Raw genomic sequence first — 21,750 nt, forward strand, 5'->3', positions numbered from 1 at the left:
AATAATGTAAACCGTCCTACAAGGGTGGTTTGGTGTCACTATTATTCTATGCCCAGTAGGAAAAGAGAATGGGAGTTATCTAAACTAGAAGCAATGAAGCTAAACAGCAACAATAAAGAAATGATTAAATGGAAAACGACACTCTTAAAAATTCATCCAGATGCGAGAACCTGGCTGCAGAAGTTGTAAATTTGATTCAGACGCAAAGATAATCTAGGAAGGTCTAACAGCGAGAAGGTGAGGATGCCTAAATCCAAAAGTTAATGAGCCAAAAATGCAAACATAGACTCACGAGAAGGAATCCTAAGGGTCATCTTGTCCATCCCTGTGCCAGACAGGAATATGCAGGACCAAAACACAACTAAGAGAGGTCAGTCCAAGCTCTGTTGAAAGGCTTCCAATGAAGAAGGAACCATCACTCTCTGAGAGTGCGCCCACACTGTTGAATTAATGCAGTTTGACACCACTTTAACTATCATGGCTCAAGGCTATGGAATCAACGGAGTAGTTGTTTTACATAGTCATACTGCGCTGTGGTCTATAGTGCTTAATCTAAGCATTTTCTAATCGGCTTCCCATACAATCACACAATATTTGGACATTATTTTCATTGGGTCATTGTAGGTTTTTTTCGGGCTATATGGCCATGATCTAGAGCAGGGTTTCTCAACCTTCCTAATGCCGCGACCCCTTAATACAGTTCCTCATGTTGTGGTGACCCCCAACCATTAAATTATTTTCGTAGCTACTTCATAACTGTAATTTTGCTCCTGTTATGAATCGTTATGTCAATATCTGATCTGCAGGATGTATTCTCATTCACTGGACCAAATTTGGCACAAATACCCGATATGCCCAAATTTGAATCCTGGTGGGATTGGGATGAGAGGATTGATTTTGTCATTTGGGAGTTGTAGTTGCTGGGATTTATAGTTCCCCTTAAATCAAAGAGCCTCCTGAACTCCATCAATGATGGAATTGAATCAAACATGGCACACAGAATTCCCATGACCAAGAGAAAATATTGGGAAGGTCTGGTGGAAATTGACCTTGAGTTTTTGGAGTTGTAGTTCACCAGATTGTGGACTCAAGTAATGATGGATCTGGATCAAACTTGGCACAAATACTCAATATGCCCAAATGTGAACACTGGTAGAGTTTGGAGAAAATAGACCTTGCCATTTGGGAGTTGTAATTGTTGGGATTTATAGTTCACCCACGATGAAATAGCATCCTGAACCCCACCAATGATAGAATTGGACCAAACTTTCCACACAGAACCCCCATCGCCAACAGAAAATACTATGTTTTCTGATGGTCTTTGGTGACCCCTCTGACACCCCCTCACGACCCACACAGGGTTCCCCACCCCCAGGTTGAGAAACACTGAGCTAGAGGCATTCTCTCCTGAAGTTTCGCCTGCATCTATGGCAAACATCCTCAGAGGTAGTGAGGTCTGTTGGAACTAGTCAAAAGGGTTTATATATCTCTGGAATTATTTTAATGATTGCGCATAATTTGGGGTCCACCTTCCTCCCACGTCCACATTTTTAATCCATCTGTAAGTGAAAGAAAGCCCATCAAACCATTCATAAAAGAGCCAAATTTGGGGGATCACTCTATTTGTTTCATGGCTCAAGGGGTGCAAATTAGGGGTGTTCTGGCCAACCTCTGATGACTAAGACACAAAGAGAAGTGGATTTTTGAAAGCACAAGATGAAATAAACCCCTTTCCTTTCTCCTGTTTTCATCCTCCATCTTGTTGATCAATGTTGACAGTTTTGTGAGGGCCATTTTTCCCCTCCTTCCCATCTTGTGCTTTCTGCTTTTCCCATTGGATGAGCCTTTGATGACCATTGATTTCCGTCCTCTCTCCTGCTTTGCTCTGTTTCCCATTGAGCGAAACCCAAAAGACAAATCATCGCAGGCACTAAACGTATTAGCGAAGGTCACATCAACACCTGAACTGCCTTTGGAAGTGCATTCAGGCCTGACGGGCCTCCATCTGCTGCTCCTGGCAGGAGAATAAGTTGGTTACTGATGGAGGGAACAGAGTCATAGAATTCGAAAGGGACTCCCAAGGTCATCTAGACCACTCTCCCAAACCCTTTAACTCAGTGTTGGGCTTCTCAAACATTGGCAACACTAACCTAGTGACTGTTTTAGTTATTTGCACGAATCTGCTCTGCAGTGTTTATAGTGAACTCCTCTGAAGATGCTTCAACTGTACTTCCTAAAAAGGAAAATCAACCTCTGATTCCTATAAGATGTTTGAATATGGCTATCTATTGAAGTAGATGATGTGAGCTATTGAGCCATGGCATTTAAAGTGTTACCAGACTGCTTTAATTCTACAGTGTAGATCAGTGGTTCCCAACCTTTTCTTGACCAGGGACCACTTTAACAAGGGACCACTGTGACCAAGGACTACTTTGACCAGGGATCACTTTGACCAGGGACCACTTGACCAGGGACCACTTTGACCAGGGATCACTTTGACCAGGGCCCACTCGACCAGGGGCTACTTTGACCAGGGACCATTTGATCAGGGACCACTTTGACCAAGGCCCACTTGACCAAGGACTACTTTGACCAGGGACCACTTTGACCGGGGACCACTTTGGCCAGGGACCACTGTGACCAGGGACCAATTCGTCCAAGGACCACTTTGACCGGGGACCACTTTGACCAGGGAACACTTTGAACAGGGACCAGTTTGACCAGGGACCTCTTGACCAGGGACCACTTTGACCAGGGACCACTTTGACCAGGGACAACTTTGATCAGGGACCACTGTGACCAGGGACCACTGTGACCAGGGACCACTTCGACCAAGGACTACTTTGACCAGGGACCACTTGACCAGGGACCACTTGACTAGGAACCACTTGACCAAGGGCCACTTTGACCAGGGACCATTTGACCAGGGACCACTTTGACCAGGGACCACTGTGACCAGGGACCACTTCGACCAAGGACTACTTTGACCAGGGTCCACTTGAGCAGGGACCACTTGGCTAGGAACCACTTGACCAAGGGCCATTTTGACCAGGGACCATTTGACCAGGGACAACTTTGACCAGGGACCACTGTGACTAGGGACCACTTCGACCAAGGACTACTTTGACCAGGGACCACTTTGACCAGGGACCACTTTGACCAGGGACCACTGTGACCAGGGACCACTTCGACCAAGGACTACTTTGACCAGGGACCACTTTGACCAGGGACCACTTGACCAAGGACCACTTTGACCTGGGACCACTTGACCAGGATCACTCTGACCAGAGACTACGTAACCAGGAACCACTTTGACCAGAGAGCACTTTGACCAGGGACCACTTTGACCAGGGACCACTTTGACTAGGGACCACTTTGACTAGAGACCACTTTCCAACATTAATACCAAAAGGTTTATGAATCAGTTTTTGGTCAACTTTAGCTTTGGTTTAGTTATTTGGGTTGCTGATTCAGAAAATTGCATTGGGTAGACAACATCAGCTCTAGTTTCTTATATAGAACATATACCATCCAGTAGCTTACAGTTGCAGTCCAAAAAAGTAAAGATCCAAGTTCTGATTCAACAACAATCGCATTCCCTCCCTTTAGACTTTTAAAAATCACAAACTGAAGGCATAAGCAAAATTGTACATTGCATGCCTGAATGAAAGGAATCCATATGTTTTCTTGCTTCGGGGCAAGAATATGAGAGTTTGTTTTGGAGTGCACTGATTGCTTTGCCATTTGGGAACTTGCTAACATGCAATGACGGAAGAGAGTTGAGGATAAAACATTGCTTTTATTGGCAAAACGCAACACGCTTGTACAAAATGGACTTTCTGCAAAGCGTGTTGGCATACTCTCAGTCCTTCCCGATTTGGCAGGGAGAGACCCTTTTAACCCTCTGTCTTCCACTTTTTCAGCTGCTTTTAAAATGTCCCATTTTTGTTCACTTCCGTCACTAAAAATGGCAAAGCCCAAAAGTCGTTTGTACTGAATTAACTCAGAAAGGGGAGAGGAGAGGAAGGGGATACAACATGAGTAGGATTTAATTTTCACTGCATCATAATTAAAATGTATATAGTGGGATAATACAGCATAAGATCTTTTTGGCAGCGTATGGATTCATAGGATTCCCTACAGACACTATTGGACATTTCCAATACGGAAAAGCCATGTTTGGTTCAATATTATGGAAATGGACTTCACATGTTGTGCCATCATTGTACTTCGATGATTAGATCAAGGGAAGCAATAGTTCCACTCTCTTCTGCTTTGGCCAGATCCCACCTGGAATGACACTGTGTCCAGATGGAACATGTCCAGAGAAGGGCAACCAAAATAGTCAATGGTCTGGAAGCCAAGCCCTATGAGGAACGACTTAGAGATCTGGGTATGTTTAGCTTGGAGATAAGAAGGCTGAGAAGTAACATGATAGCCATACTCAAATATCTGATGAGATATCATATTGAGGAAGGGGCAAACTTGTTTTCTGCTGCTCTGGAGATTAGGACAACATGGATTAATGGATTCATTTTGCAGGAAAGAAGTTCCACCTAAGCATTAGGAAAATCTTCCTGATGTTCAGAGCAGTGAAATATGCTGCTATCTCGGCATCTGATGGAATCTTCTCTAGTAGAAGTCTTGAAACAGAGGTTAGATGGGATGTTATTGTTTGCATTCTTGCATGGCATAGAGTTTGTATTAGATCAGAGCTTCTTAAACTTTTTCACTCATTACCAATTTGGGCATGAGAAATTTTTACGTGATTCCCAGGATATTGAGATATAAAATAGGTATAGAAGCCAGATATTTATTCAAGAGAGATATTGACAAGCTGGAATGTGTCCAGAGGAGAGCGACTAAAATGATAAAAGGTCTGGAGAACAAGCCCTATGAGGAGCGGCTTAAGGAGCTGGGCATGTTTAGCCTGAAGAAGAGAAGGCTGAGAGGGGATATGATAGCCATGTATAAATATGTGAGAGGAAGCCACAGGGAGGAGGGAGCAAGCTTGTTTTCTGCTTCCTTGGAGACTAGGATGCAATGGAACAATGGCTTCAAACTGCAAGAGAGGAGATTCCATCTGAACATGAGGAAGAACTTCCTGACTGTGAGAGCCATTCAGCAGTGGAACTCTCTGCCCCGGAGTGTGGTGGAGGCTCCTTCTTTGGAGGCTTTTAAGCAGAGGCTGGATGGCCATCTGTCAGGGGTGCTTTGAATGCAATATTCCTGCTTCTTGGCAGGGGATTGGACTGGATGGCCCATGAGGTCTCTTCCAACTCTTTGATTCTATGATTCTATGATATTTACCAACAACCAATGAACATTTGCGAGACTTGCTAAAGAGGCTGATTTTCCTTTTTAGGAAGTACAGCTGAAGCATCTTCAGCAGAGTCCGCTATAATAAACACTACACAGCAGATCTGTGCAAATATCTAAAACAGTCACTAGGTTATTGTTGCCAGATATTTGAGGACCCCAACATTGAGCTAAAGGGATTGCATACCAATAACAAAGAAACATTTGCTAAAGAGAATGATTTTCCTTTTTAGGAAGTACAGTTGAAGCATCTTCAGCAGAGTCTACTATAAGCACTGTACAGATTTGTGCAAACACTGTATCTAGATTCATGTTGCCAGATGTTTGAGGACCCCAACATTGAGCTAAAGGGATTGCATACCAATAACAAAGAAACATTTGCAAGACTTGCTAAAGAGACTGATTTTCCTTTTTAGGAAGTACAGCTGAAGCATCTTCAGCAGAGTCTACTATAAGCAAAGTACAGATTTGTGCAAATACTGTATCTAGATTATTATTGCCAGATGTTTGAGGACCCCAACATTGAGCTAAAGAGACCGCATACCAATAACAAAGAAACATTTGAAAGACTTGCTAAAGAGACTGATTTTCCTTTTTAGGAAGTACAGCTGCAGCATCTTCAGCAGAGTCTACTATAAGCGCTGTACAGATTTGTGCAAATACTGTATCTAGATTATTATTGCCAGATGTTTGAGGACCCCAACATTGAGCTAAAGAGACCGCATACCAATAACAAAGAAACATTTGAAAGACTTGCTAAAGAGACTGATTTTCCTTTTTAGGAAGTACAGCTGCAGCATCTTCAGCAGAGTCTACTATAAGCGCTGTACAGATTTGTGCAAATACTGTATCTAGATTATTGTTGCCAGATGTTTGAGGACCCCAACATTGAGCTAAAGGGACCGCATACCAATAACAAAGAAACATTTGCAGGACTTGCTAAAGAGACTGATTTTCCTTTTTAGGAAGTACAGCTGAAGCATCTTCAGCAGAGTCTACTATAAACACTGCACAGCAGATGTGCAAATACTGTATCTAGATTATTGTTGCCAGATGTTTGAGGACCCCAACATTGAGCTAAAGGGCCGCATACCAATACCAAAGAAACATTTGTAGGACTTGCTAAAGAGACTGATTTTCCTTTTTAGGAAGTACAGCTGCAGCATCTTCAGCAGAGTCTATTATAAGCGCTGTACAGATTTGTGCAAATACTGTATCTAGATTATTGTTGCCAGATGTTTGAGGACCCCAACATTGAGCTAAAGGGACCGCATACCAATACCAAAGAAACATTTGCAGGACTTGCTAAAGAGACTGATTTTCCTTTTTAGGAAGTACAGCTGCAGCATCTTCAGCAGAGTGTATTATAAGTGCTGTACAGATTTGTGCAAATACTGTATCTAGATTATTGTTGCCAGATGTTTGAGGACCCCAACATTGAGCTAAAGGGCCGCATACCAATAACAAAGAAACATTTGCAGGACTTGCTAAAGAGACTGATTTTCCTTTTTAGGAAGTACAGCTGCAGCATCTTCAGCAGAGTCTAAGCACTGTACAGATTTGTGCAAATACTGTATCTAGATTATTGTTGCCAGATGTTTGAGGACCCCAACACTGAGCTAAAGGGACCGCATACCAATACCAAAGAAACATTTGCAAGACGTGCTAAAGAGACTGATTTTCCTTTTTAGGAAGTACAGCTGAAGCATCTTCAGCAGAGTCTACTATAAACACTGCACAGCAGATTTGTGTAAATATCTAAAACAGTCACTAGGTTATTGCTGCCAGATTTTTGAGGACCCCAACACTGAGCTAAAGGGACCCCATTTGGGGTTGGGACAGTGGTCTAGATTACCTTTGGAGTCCGTTTGACTTCTATGAATCTGTTCCCTAAGTCTGTAACTAACTTATTCTCCTGCCAGGAGCAGCAGATGGAGGTGCGTCAGGCCTGAATGCACTTCCAAAGGCAGTTCAGGTGTTGATGTGACCTTCACTAATACCCTAATAGAGGGATGTTTAGCTTGGAGAAAAGAAGGCATGACACCCATATTTAAATATTTGAGAGGATGTATTGTCGAAGGCTTTCATGGCCGGAATCCATGGGTTGTTGTAGGTTTTTCCGGGCTATATGGCCATGTTCTGGAGGCAATTTTACCTCCAGAACATGGCCATATAGCCCGGAAAAACCTACAACAACCCATTTGAGAGGATGTCACGTTGAAGAACTAGTTCTCTGCTGCTCTAGAGACTAAGAGCACATCACATTGATGAGGCCCCACGGAGCAAATTGCCAGCCTCTGTGGCAAATCAGCGGGGCAGCGGAGCAATCACCCACAATGACACTTCCCCATCGTACATGGAGAAGTGTCGCTGTGTGACTTCCACCTGCTGTTTTCAAGAGAACATGGGAAGCCTTCCATTTTCTGGGCACAGTGTCACAGGTTGCTTGTGCCCCAGTTGAGCCACAGAGCCTCACCAAAAATGAGCCTGCATTGTGTGACGGGTGGCGTGGGGCTCCGTGGCTCAAATAAGGCAAAAATGTCCTACTACGATGCTACCAAAAACTCATCCGATGAAATCCTAGGACACAATGGAACCATGGATTCCAACTGCAGGAAAAGAGATTAGGAAAAACTGCTTGACAGTAAGCACTGTTTGATAATACAGTATGCTACCTTGAAGTGTGAAAGAGTCTCCTTCTCTGGAGGTTTTTAAACAGAGGAGGTATGTATTGTCGAAGACTTTCATGGCTGGAATCACTGGGTTGTTGTAGGTTTTTTGGGCTATATGGCCATGTTCTAGAAGCATTCCCTCCTGACGTTTCACCTGCATCTGTGGCAGGCATCCTCAGAGGTTGTGAGGTCTGTTGGAAACTAGGAAATTTGGGTTTAAATATCTGTGAAAAATCTAGGGTGGGAGGAAGAACTTTTGTCTGTTGGAGGTAGGTGTGAATGTTTCAATTGGCCACCTTGATTACCATTTGATGGGCTGGCAGTTTTTAGGTGTAGCTTGTTACTGCCTGGGAGAATCCTTTGTTGCATGGGGATTAGGTGTTCCTGCTTGTTTCTTGTCTGGAGTTCCCCTGTGTTTGAGTTGAGTTTTGTATTTATTGTATATAATAATAATAAACCTTTATTTATACCCCGCTACCATCTCCCGCTGGACTCGGTGTGGCTTACAAGAGGCCGAGCCCAAATACATCATAAAACATAACAACAACAACAACAAAAACAATAAATAAATCATACAAAGCAAACAATACAATAATGACGCGATACATTTTAAAAACCTGTGGCAGGGCCAAATGTAAGGATTAAAATTTTAAAATGCTGGGCATGTCCAAGGGAAATAGGATGGATATTTAGGGATAGGTGGACATGCAGATACGTCTAAGTCTCTCATAAAGTGCATTTGGGACATATTGCTTAGGATTCCTTATTCTGGGAAGGCACACTGGAACATCCACGTTTTCAAGCTCATTCTAAAGACTGCCAACGTTGGGGCCTGCCTGATGTCCTTGGGGAGGGAGTTCCAGAGTTGTGCGGCCACCACCGAGAAGGCCCTGTCCCTCGTTCCCACCAATCGTGCTTGTGATGCAGGTGGGATCGTGAGCAGGGCCTCTCCAGATGAACGAAGAGATCGTGTGGGTTCGTATACGGAAATGCGGTCACGCAGGTAGATGGATCCCAAACCGTTTAGGGCTTTGTAGTTAAGCACCTGCACCTTGAATTGGGCCCGGAAAATGAACGGCAGCCAATGGAGCTCCTTGAACAGGAGGGTTGACCTCTCCCTGTTATAATTTTGGAGTTTTTTAATACCGGTAGCACTAGCCAGATTTTGTTCATTTTCATGGTTTCCTCCTTTCTGTTGAAATTGTTCACATGCTTGTAGATTTCAATGACTTCTCTGTATCGCCTGACATGGTGGTTGTGAGAGTGATCCAGCATTTCTGTGTTCTCAAACAATATGCTGTGTCCAGGTTGGTTCATCAGGTGCTCTGCTATGGCTGACTTCTCTGGTTGGAGTAGTCTGCAGTGCCTTTCATGTTCCTTGATTTGTGTTTGAGCAATGCTGCGTTTGGTGGTCCCTATGTAGACTTGTCCACAGCTGCATGGTACACGGTAGACTCCTGCAGAAGCAAGAGGATCCCTCTTGTCCTTGGCTGAACGTAGCATTTGTTGGATTTTCTTGGTGGGTCTGTAGATAATTTGTATGTTGTGTTTCCTCATCAGCTTCCCTCTGTCAGTGGTTCCCTTGATATGTGGCAAAAACACTTTTCCTCTGAGTGGATCTTCGTCTTGACTCTCGTGGCTTGTTCTCGGTCTTGCAGCTCTTCTGATGTCTGAGGTGGAGTCTCCATTGGCCTGGAGAGCCCAGTTGAGGTGGTTCAATTCGTCTCGGAGGAGGTGGGCTGCACAGATTCGTTTTGCACTGTCTGCCAAGGCTTTAATGGTGCTTCTTTTTTGACTTGGGTGATGGTTAGAGTTGTTATGTAGGTACGAGAGGTATTTTTTAAGTAAGGTCCGTTGGAACATAAGTACACAACGAAATTTTATTTCAAAAAAGTATTTATTTATTTTCAGAAAGTACATACTTCACTCTATTTTTTGACATAGTTGCCAAGTTTGTTCAAACACTTATCATACCTCTGAACCAATTTTAAAATACCCTCTTCATAAAAACTTGCCGCCACCAAATCGTCTGTAATCAAAGAAGGGTGACCGGATAGGTCCTAATCATGAACGTTGTCACGGCCATCTTTGAATTGTCGTACCCACTTACGCACTTTGCTTTCACTCATAACAGTATCACCGTACACTTCACAAATCTGTCGATGAATTTCTGCAGCAGGCAGGTTACTTGCTGACAAAAACCATATCACTGAGCGAACCTGACATGCAGAGGGTGAATTTGAATCATAGAATCATAGAATCAAAGAGTTGGAAGAGATCTCATGGGCCATCCAGTCCAACCCCATTCTGCCAAGAAGCAGGAATATTGCATTCAAATCACCCCTGACAGATGGCCATCCAGCCTCTGTTTAAAAGCTTCCAAAGAAGGAGCCTCCACCACACTCTGGGGCAGAGAGTTCCACTGCTGAACGGCTCTCACACTCAGGAAGTTCTTCCTCATGTTCAGATGGAATCTCCTCTCTTGTAGTTTGAAGCCATTGTTCCGTGTCCTAGTCTCCAGGGAAGCGGAAAACAAGCTTGCTCCCTCCTCCCTGTAGCTTCCTCTCACATATTTATACATGGCTATCATATCCCCTCTCAGCCTTCTCTTCTTCAGGCTAAACATGCCCAGCTCCTTAAGCCGCTCCTCATAGGGCTTGTTCTCTTGATAGTCTTAAACATTTTTAAAGCACAGAACAGAACCGTACAGGTGAGCTACAGAGCGGAAACAGAGCACAGTTGTTCCCGAGGCATGCCAGTACACGACGCACACTCTCGTTGCAGTATGCACGCAAACTACTAGTGTCTACAACAAAACGGACCTTACTTTAAAAATACCCCTCGTACTATTTGTGTGTGTAGGTTTTCTGTAGTCGGTATAGCTATCTATTCGGAGAGCTTTGAAGGGGTTAGAATGGGTGACCCTTTAGGGATCTGTGGTTCTATGAATGAATGAAAGGAATGAATGCTCAAACGAAATGAATGAACCTAGCTCCGGTTAGATAGACCCATTTCCTCCGCATGGTGCAGACGGAAACCCCGCGGCACAATGCGTGTCCCCAACGGTCCAGTCATTCAGACTCATTAGCAAGGCCGGCATGTTCCATTCTGTGCTGCACGGAGACTCCCTTACATGACACATGACAAATCCTCCACAACTGCCTCCACCTTGACGCAAGGTCGCTGCAGAAAGAACAGCCTTCCCGCAAGCTGCCCAGCTCCGTTCCATCCAGAGGTGGGACGTGAGCGTCATGCCGAAAGGGCAGGAACAGCTGGCCACTTTCGGGATCACTGGTCCAGGCAAAGCAATGTGGTGGCAAGTTTGGAAACAGAGCATCGCAGCATTGGGGAAGATTGCAAGGGCAATTCATCTCAACTCCGTTCTGTGAGTTGGGAAAACACAATCCAAACCCTCCTGACAGATGGCCACCCAGTCCCTGCTTAAGGAGAAGGAGATGCCAGCATCACATCTCATAACTAAACAGATCTTACCATCAAAAGGTTCTTCCTAATGGCTAAGTGGAATATCTTTTCCTGGAGTTTGAATCCATTGCTGTTGTCTCCTGGTCTCCAAAGCATCTGGCTTTCTCCATCTGGCTCCATTTGTCCTCCTTTCAGATATTTTGATGAGAGTCTTTGTAGCAACACTCCTAAAGGCAAAAGCAAGATTCCAGCTATGGTTCTAATACTGCAGAAGCCCTGGACTACAGGACCTTTCCGCTCCCTTTCCAATCCCATGGACAGAATGGCAAGATGTTGGACTAGATGATCTTTAGGATCCCTTTCTGACTCTACGGCTCTAATTCCACAGGTGAAATGGCAAGGGATTGGACCAGATTGCCTTAAGGTCCCTTCCAATTACAATGATAGAATCGTGGGGGTCCAAAAGACCATCCTGTCCATCCCCCTGCCATTCCATCTTTGGAATTAGTCTCATAAGTATAATTCCAAGGGTGGAATGTCAGGGAGATGGACTACTTACTTACTTACTTAGGTGATCCCTCATTGGCTGAGTAGGATAGTCTTTCAGTATCAGTATTCTGGTGGATCCATAGGAGACTTTGGAGCCCTATTCTTGATCTACATCTTCTCCCGCAGTGAGGGCATTGGTTTCCAGGTGGAAGGCAGTCTTGGTATGGGTTGGCTTGACGCACCTTCCTCTTCTCACGTTTCTCTTTCACCCTCCATTCGTGCCTCTTCAAATTCTGCAACACTGCTGGTCACAGCTGACCTCCAGCTGGAGCGCTCAAGGGCCAGGGCTTCCCAGTTCTCTGTGTCTATGCCAGAGTTTTCAAGGTTGGCTTTGAGCTCATCTTTAAATCTCTTTTCCTGTCCACCAAACATTCCATTTTCCATTCTTGAGTTCGGAGTAGAGCAACTGCTTTGGGAGACGGTGGTCGGGCATCCGGACAACGTGGCCGGTCCAGCGAAGTTGATGGCAGAGGCCCATCGTTTCAATGCTGGTGGTCTTTGCTTCTTCCAGCACACTGATGTTTGTCCTCCTCCCTTCCCAAGAGATTTGCAGGATTTTCCAGAGGCAGCGCTGAGGGAATCGTTCCACGAGTTGCATGTGACATCTGAAGACAGTCCACGTTTCGCAGGCATAGAGGAGGATTGGGAGGACAATAGCTTTATAGACAAGCACCTTGGTATCCCTACGGATGTCCCAGTCCTCAAACATTCTCTGCTTCATTCGGGGGGGAAACTGCACTCGCAGAGCTCAGGCGGTGTTGTATTTTGGTGTCGATGTTGACTTTGGTGGAGAGGGGACTGCCAAGGTAGCAGAAATGATCAACATTTTCTAATGTTACACTATTAAGCTGTATTTCTGGCCTTGGAGAGAGATTGGCTGGTGACTGCTAGAAGAGCACTTTGGTTTTCTCGATGTTCAGTGACAGGCCGAGCTTCTCGTATCCTTCTGCGAAGGTGTTTAGAGTGGCTTGTAGGTTTTCTTCTGAATGCGCACAGACGACATTGTCATCAGCATACTGGAGTTCTATAACAGACGTTGTTGTAACCTTGGTTTTGGCTTTCAGTCTGCTGAGGTTAAATAGCTTGCCATCTGTCCAATAGATGATTTCCACTCCAGTGGGAAGCTTCCCATCAACAAGATGAGGTATCATAGCGATGTACACAGTCCACGTTTCGCAGGCGTATAGCAGGGTTGGGAGGACAATAGCTTTATAAACAAGCACCTTGGTATCCCTACGGATGTCCCAGTCCTCAAACACTCTCTGCTTCATTCGGAAAAATGCTGCACTCGCAGAGCTCAGCCGGTGTTGTATTTTGGTGTCGATGTTGACTTTGGTGGAGAGGTGGCTGCCAAGGTAGCGGAAATGGTCAATATTTTCTAATGGACTACTTACTTACATGGACTAGATAGCCCTTTGGGATTGTATCATTCTAATTCCACAACTGGAATGAGAGTGGGATGGACTAGATGGCCTTTAAGTTCCTTTCCTAATCTATGTTTTTAGATAGGACAAATCAGTGACATTCTGGCATTTCAAACGAACGCTCATCTCGCTCTCTGGGTCCAAAAAGCCAGGCCTCTTACTCCTTTTTCCAGCTGGTGATTGTTGAGGTGGGAGCCATTTCCGACCCCGGCCATTCCTTGTCCGTAAGGCCTTGCTCTCTTGTAGCCAATTTGCCGTAAATGGGGTCGCAGTCCCTGGCTTCCATCAGCTGGGGTTCAACAGCCTGAACCTTCTTTGTGTCTCTTTTGTCGAAAGGGAATTGAATTCACAGTGAGAGGCCATTAAAAGTCAAGTGTGATGAACCTCGCTCTTTTGTTCATGCTCAGATGGCAAAACCATTCGCTTTCCCATCACCGTCACCGCAGCAGCGTTGCCAAGGGGAATTGTTTTGTAATTTTTAGCAGCTGGATGGGCGGCTAATTCGACACTGGGGGTATGTCTCTATGGGTATACTAGACATCTCATTCCCGGATATTTGAACGCCTACTCAGTGAAAATAAACTTCTCTTTTAGCTCTGTTGATTTTCCTCCAGTAAACTAGCAGGAGCCGGAAAATAAATGTGGAAGACCTGTTTTTTGAAGAATGGAATTGGAAGGGACAACTAGAGGTCATCTAGTCCCACCCTCGACCAGTGCAGGATCCACAACTATAATGCATTCCTTTGCTTAAAGATGTCCATTGAAAGAACATGTCTGCTTGTTGGTGTTACATGCCTTCAAGTCGGTTCCTACTAATGGATTGTGGCGTAATGTAAAATAAACCACGTGTAGTTCACGTTTGTGAAGCCAGACACCCTTTCTTTATATGTTTGTTACAGGATTGGATTTTAAATGTCTGTTTATGTCTCTTTAATGTGTAACCCAATACTGTAGTTAGTGTGTAGCTTCCAACTTCCCCTCACAGGTTACATCAATATAATCTCCAGCCAGAAATACAGCTTAATAGTGTGTTGTTGTTCATTCATTCAGTCATCTCCGACTCTTTGTGTCCTCATGGACCAGCCCACGCCAGAGCTCCCTGTCGGCCGTCACCACCCCCAGCTCCTTCAAGGTCAGTCCAGTCACTTCAAGGATGCCATCCATCCATCTTGCCCTTGGTCGGCCCCTCTTCCTTTTGCCTTCCACTTTCCCCAGCATCATTGTCTTCTCTAGGCTTTCCTGTCTCCTCATGATGTGGCCAAAGTACTTCAACTTTGTCTCTAGTATCCTTCCCTCCAATCGGAGGGCTTTATTTCCTGGAGGATGGACTGGTTGGATCTTCTCGCAGTCCAAGGCACTCTCAGCACTTTCCTCCAACACCACAGTTCAAAAGCATCTCTCTTCCTTCGCTCAGCCTTCCCTAAGGTCCAGCTCTCCCATCCGTAGGTGACTACAGGGAAGACCATGGCTTTGACTAGGCAATGGATCTTGGTTGCCAGTCTGATGTCTCTACTCTTTACTATTTTATCGAGACTGGACATTGCTCTCCTCCCAAGAAGTAAGCGTCTTCTGATTTCCTGGCCACAGTCTGCGTCTGCAGTAATCTTTGCTCCTAGAAATACAAAGTCTGTCACGGCCTCCACGTTTTCTCCCTCTATTTTCCAGTTGTCAATCATTCTTGTTGCCATAATCTTGGTTTTTTTGACATTTAGCTGCAACCCAGCTTTTGCGCTTTCTTCTTTCACCTTGATTAGAAGGCTCCTCAGCTCCTCCTCGCTTTCGGCCATCAGTGTGGTGTCATCTGCATATCTGAGGTTGTTAACGTTTCTTCCAGCAATTTTCACCCCAGCTTTGCATTCATCCAGCCCCGCACATCCTCGCATGATGTGTTCTGCATACAAGTTAAAAAGGTTGGGTGAGAGTATGCAGCCTTGCCGGACGCCTTTCCCAATCTTGAACCAGTCTGTTGTTCCGTGGTCAGTTCTTACTGTTGCTTAATAGTGTAACATTAGTAACTGTTGACCATTTCCGCTACCTTGGCAGCCACCTCTCCACAAAAGTCAACATTGACACTGAAATACAACACCGGCTGAGCTCTGCGAGTGCAGCATTTTTCTGAATGAAGCAAAGAGTGTTTGAGGACCGGGACATCTGTAGGGATAACAAGGTGCTTGTTTATAAAGCTATTGTCCTCCCAACCCTGCTATACGCCTGCGAGACGTGGACTGTCTACAGATGTCACATTCAACTCCTGGAACAATTCCATCAGTGCTGTATCTGGAAAATCCTGCAAATCTCTTGGGAAGACAGGCTAACAAATGTCAGCATGCTGGAAGAAGCAAAAACCACCAGCATTGAAGCAATGGTCCTCTGCCATGAACTCCGCTGGACTGGCCACGTTGTCCGGATGCCCGACCACCATCTCCCAAAGCAGTTGCTCTACTCTGAACTCAAGAATGGAAAACGGAATGTTGGTGGACAGGAAAAGAGATTGAAAGATGGGCTCAAAGCCAACCTTAAAAACTCTGGCATAGACACTGAGAGCTGGGAAGCTCTAGCCCTTGAGCACTCTAACTGGGAGTCAGCTGTGACCAGCAGTGCTGTAGAATTTGAAGGAGCACTAATGGAAGGCAAAAGAGAGAAATGTCCCAAGAGGAAGGCACGTCAAGCCAACCCCAACCGGGACCACCTTCCACCGGGAAACCAATACCTTCATGGCAGGATAACATGCAGATCAAGAAAGGGCTCCACAGTCACCTACGGACCCACCAGAATGTTGACATTGGAAGACAATCCTACTCGAACATCGAGGGATTGCCTAAGTAAAGTAATCTCCAGCCAACTTTTAGAAATGTAACTTCAATCCTGTAACTTGACACGAGTCTTTAATATATTAGTTGAAACAAAGAAATATTTATTTATGAATTCTTATGCACATGAAGCATATTTTTTACACAGTACTTTATTTCAGTTACATCTCTCTTTTACTTTTGAGAAATACATCAAACTGTTATTATATAATCCCTAATCAAGTGTCTAGTTCCACGTGAAACAAAAACCAAAAGACAAAGGTGGTGATTCCAAACAAGCAAAGGCTTGGCTGCGCCTATCAAGAGTTCATGGATTAATGTTTGCTGAGCCCCTTCTTTCGGGGGAGCAGCAGACTCTCAGCCTCAAGCTGAATGAACAAACATCTGGGCACCACAACTGAAGAGATACTGACAAGCTGGAATGTGTCCAGAGGAGGGCGACTCAAATGATCAAGGGTCTGGAGAACAAGCCCTATGAGGAGCGGCTTAGGGAACTGGGCATGTTTAGCCTGAAGAAGAGAAGGCTGAGAGGAGATATGATAGCCATGTATAAATATGTGAGAGGAAGCCACAGGGAGGAGGGAGCAAGCTTGTTTTCTGCTTCCTTGGAGACTAGGACGCGGAACAATGGCTTCAAACTACAAGAGAGGAGATTCCATCTGAACATTAGGAAGAACTTCCTGACTGTGAGAGCCGTTCAGCAGCGGAACTCTCTGCCCCCGGAGTGTGGTGGAGGCTCTTTCTTTGGAAGCTTTTAAGCAGAGGCTGGATGGCCATCTGTCAGGGGTGATTTGAATGCAATATTCCTGCTTCTTGGCAGGGGGTTGGACTGGATGGCCCATGAGGTCTCTTCCAACTCTTTGATTCTATGATTCAGCTTATCCTGGTGACAAAAAGGATCATCTATCTGCATACACACAAAGATTTTGGTATTGATGTGGCTTGGGAAATAGCTGGAGGGATCCTGGCTGTGATTTCCTTTCCCAAGGAATTATGCCAACTGGGGATATGGAGAGGTAGCTGCCTTCTAGATTTTGATACATTCCATTTGATACAGTTTACACATTTGTACTTTTAGGAATTGACACAGGATGTAAAACATACAAGGTATTCAAAAATCATCAAATTGTTATATTTTATTAAAAGATTAGATTTGATAAAGTTTGTGGGGTGCAGATGCTGCTAAGTCCATTCCAGAGCCTCTTGCGTTTTACATTTCACAACTTCGGAGCTGTGGAAAATATTTAACAATAAATCATAGAATCATAGAATCATAGAATCATAGAATTAAAGAGTTGGAAGAGACCTCATGGGCCATCCAGTCCAACCCCATTCTGCCAAGAAGCAGGAATATTGCATTCAAATCACCCCTGACAGATGGCCATCCAGCCTCTGCTTAAAAGCTTCCAAAGAAGGAGCCTCCACCACACTCCGGGGCAGAGAGTTCCACTGCTGAACAGCTCTCACAGTCAGGAAGTTCTTCCTAATGTTCAGATGGAATCTCCTCTCTTGTAGTTTGAAGCCATTGTTCCGCGTCCTAGTCTCCAAGGAAGCAGAAAACAAGCTTGCTCCCTCCTCCCTGTGGCTTCCTCTCACATATTTATACATGGCTATCATATCTCCTCTCAGCCTTCTCTTCTTCAGGCTAAACATGCCCAGTTCCCTTAGCCGCTCCTCATAGGGCTTGTTCTCCAGACCCTTGATCATTTTAGTCGCCCTCCTCTGGACACATTCCAGCTTGTCAATATCTCTCTTGAATTGTGGTGACAAATTCAAAATAACAAAGCATATATTTTGTTTGGAGTCTCTTGATGATCTATAACTATTGGGGGGGGGGGGGTGTGCTGTGACTCGACAAAACTCCTTTCCAAGACGAAGAGGAACCATTGAGAAGCACCTTTTAAGTTTAGCAAGTCAACCAATTAATAATTCATATAAGAGTAGCTTTGCCCAGTCCACGTTTTATTAGCTTCTTTGTGAGAATGTCATGGGGAAATCCTCATAAAACCCTAACCGAAATTGAGATTGGCCACATCCTCAGTGTTCCCTTCATCTACCACAGTGGTTCTCAACCTTCCTAATGCCGCGACCCCTTAGAACAGGTTCCCAGTTGTGGTGGCCCCCAACCATAATGTTATTTTCGTTGCAACTTCTTTAATTTTGCTGCTGTTGTGAATCGTAATATAAATATTGGATATGCAGGATGTATTTTCATTCACTGGACCAAATTTGGCACAAATACCCAAAACGCCCAAATTTGAATACTAGTGGGGTTGGAGGGGATTGATTTTGTCATTTGGGAATGTTGGAATTGCTGGGATTTATAGTTCACCTAAAATCAAAGAGCCTTCTGAACTCCATCAATGATGGAATTGAATCAAACTTGGCACACAGAATTCCCATGGCCAAGAGAAATACTGGGAGAGTCTGGTGGACACTGACCTTGAGTTTTTGGAGTTGTAGTTCACCTACATCCATAGAACACTATGGACTCAAATAGTGATGGATCTGGATCAAACTTGGCTCAGATACTCAATATACCCAAATGTGAACACTGGTAGAGTTTGGAGAAAATAGACCTTGCCATTTGGGCATTGTAGTTGCTGGGATTCATAGTTCACCCACAATGTGAGAGGAAGCCACAGGGAGGAGGGAGCAAGCTTGTTTTCTGCTTCCTTGGAGACTAGGACACGGAACAATGGCTTCAAACTACAAGAGAGGAGATTCCATCTGAACATTAGGAAGAACTTCCTGACTGTGAGAGCCGTTCAGCAGTGGAACTCTCTGCCCCGGAGTGTGGTGGAGGCTCCTTCTTTGGAAGCTTTTAAACAGAGGCTGGATGGCCATTTGTCAGGGGTGATTTGAATGCAATATTCCTGCTTCTTGGCAGAATGGGGTTGGACTGGATGGCCCATGAGGTCTCTTCCAACTCTATGATTCTATGATTCTATGATTCTATGAATGAAATAGCATTCTGAACCCCACCAATGATAGAATTGGACCAAACTTCCCACGCAGAACACCTATGACAAAGAGAAAATACTATGTTTTCTGATGGTCTTTTGTGACCCCTCTGACACCCTCTCGTGACCCCCACAGGGGTCCCGACCCCCAGGTTGAGAAACACTGATCTACCAGGTTTGTAACTCAAAAATGAGAGATGTTTCATCTGGCATGATAGTTGATGCACAATGGCTGCCTTGACCTTCAGTGTATTATTCTGCTTCTGTCTTTGCAGATCTGCGTCATGGAGTGTGAGAAGAAGCTGTTGTCCAGAGCCACTTGGGATCTCTGCCACAAAGCGATCAGTAGGAAGCCTTCTTCTTGGCTGCTGGGCTTCGAAGGCCTAGATGACGAAGTCACCTGGCCCTTCGAGTTTTGGGACGTCGCCTCGCCAAGAGGCCGAGGCACCCTGAAACGCTTCGGTGACTTCCCCCGGGCTGTTGAAGATGAGAAACAAGTCATGCGTCGACCAGATTTGGAAGATGGGCCAAGCCACAGCAGCCAACCAGATCTCTTAGGGGACCTCCTGAGTGATCCAGGCGTGCAAGACCTCCAGAAGCGTTTCGGGGGGTTCATCGGGGTTCGGAAGTCAGCTCGGAAGTGGCACAACCAGAAACGGTTCAGCGAGTTCCTGAAGCAATACCTGGGGATGTCCCCGCGTTCGGTGGAGTACGATGGCTTGGCCGATGGTGACCTGAAGGAACAGAACGAGGTCTAGGCCCACACGGACTTTCCTTCGGGTTGTCGCTCCCCTTTATTTCTCGTACCACCAACACATCGTGAATTGGTTGCCGGCCTGCCGTGGCCCAAGGGACCAACCCCGTTCCAACCCACAGTGTCCAAAAAAGAAACAAAGTCCATAACCCATTGAAAGGAAAGTCCAGCTGCTCTTCAGAAAAAAGCAACTCAAAATTGCTCCAGTTGATAATCATTCTCCTCCATCATTACAACCCAACTTATACACAGATTATATTCTAGTTGATTCGTCACAGCTCAAAATACACTGGGCCCTCCATCTTTGCAGGTTTAATTTTGCAGGTTTAGTTAAAATTTCTAGGACTCCCATTGGAGGAACTAGAGAAAACGCCTCTAGAAATGTCTAAGTCTAACAATACAATTATATGGCCCACCTCTGGCAGAAGCAGACCATGCAAAGGTCCGAGAGAGAACACCTCTAGGAATATCTAGGTCTGCCAGTGCACTTCAATGGTCAGTGTCTGGTGGAATCTGACCATACAATCACCCTAGAAGACTTGGAGAGCCTACAAAGAATACCTGTAGGAATGTCTAGGTTCTCCAATGCGATTTTATGGCCAACATCTGGCCAAAACTGGCCATAAAGTCACACTGAAGGACCTAAAGAGTCCTAAAGATAATTTCTAATTCTTCTGGTTCAATTCTGTGGTCAACCTCTGGCCAAAACTGGCCATAAAGTCACACTGGAGGACCTAAAGAGTCCTAATAATAATTTCTAATATTTCTGGTTCAATTCTGTGGTCAACCTCTGGCTAAAATGGGCCATAAAGTCACACTGAAGGACCTAAAGAGTCCTAAAGATAGTTTCTAATTCTTCTGGTTCAATTCTGTGGTCAACCTTTGGCCAAAACCAGCCATAAAGTCACACTGGAGGACCTAAAGAATCCTAAAAATAATTTCTAATTTTCTGGTTCAATTCTGTGGTCAACCTCTGGCTAAAACGGGCCATAAAGTCATGCTGAAGGACCTAAAGAGTCCTAATAATAATTTCTAATATTTCTGGTTCAATTCTGTGGTCAACCTCTGGCCAAAACCAGCCATAAAGTCACACTGGAGGACCTAAAGAGTCTTAAAAACAATTTCTAATATTTCTGGTTCAATTCTGTGGTCAACCTCTGGCTAAAACGGGCCATAAAATCACACTGAAGGACCTAAAAAGTTCTAAAGATAATTTCTAATTTTTCTGGTTCAATTCTGTGGTCAACCTCTCTCCAAAACCAGCCATAAAGTCACACTGGAGGACTTAAAGAGTCCTAAAAATAATTTCTAGGTCTTCTGATTCAATTTTGTGGTCAACCTCTGGCCAAAACTGGCCACAGATCTGCACTAGAAGACCTGGAGTCCGAGCATTTCTAGGAATGTCCAGTTCTTCCAGAGCAATACTCTGGCCCACTTCTAGTAGAAACGGACCATGGAATAATACTAGATATCCTAAAGAGGTGTATTCTCAGGTGAAACAAATAGAATTTCTTTTATTCATGGTTTATCCACTTTTGGAAGGGTTTCCTAACCCCACCAAATGTGGAGGGCCTCCCAAATTAATTACTGAATATTAGAACATAATCCATACTGCAGAATGATTCCTTAAAAAACACCTCTTGCAATAGCTCTATCCTATGGGATCTTCTGGTTTGTAATTTTTGACGGCACCAGACATATCTGATAGAGAAGGGTAAATGTCTGACAAAACTACACATTCCATAATTCCACAGTATGGAGCCATGGCAACTAATGTGGTGTCAAATGGCTATAATTCTGCAGTGCGGATGAAACCGGAGTCAATGTGTGGATGAA

The 21,750-nt window shown here is 44.7% G+C and overlaps 1 protein-coding gene across 1 annotated transcript in view; it reads left to right on the forward strand.

The window, feature by feature from the left end:
* The window catches only part of PNOC (prepronociceptin), a 77,972-nt gene extending 56,233 nt beyond the window's left edge, over positions 1-21,739 (forward strand). Inside the window, exon 3 of the mRNA XM_060755114.2 lies at positions 19,436-21,739. Coding sequence (XP_060611097.2) covers positions 19,436-19,918 — 483 coding nt within the window. The 3' untranslated portion in view covers positions 19,919-21,739. The remainder of the gene's footprint in view (positions 1-19,435) is intronic.
* Positions 21,740-21,750: the final 11 nt, after the last annotated feature.

The sequence above is a fragment of the Anolis sagrei genome, chromosome 1 (genome assembly GCF_037176765.1).
Source record: "Anolis sagrei isolate rAnoSag1 chromosome 1, rAnoSag1.mat, whole genome shotgun sequence".
Taxonomy (NCBI): Eukaryota; Metazoa; Chordata; class Lepidosauria; order Squamata; family Dactyloidae; genus Anolis; species Anolis sagrei.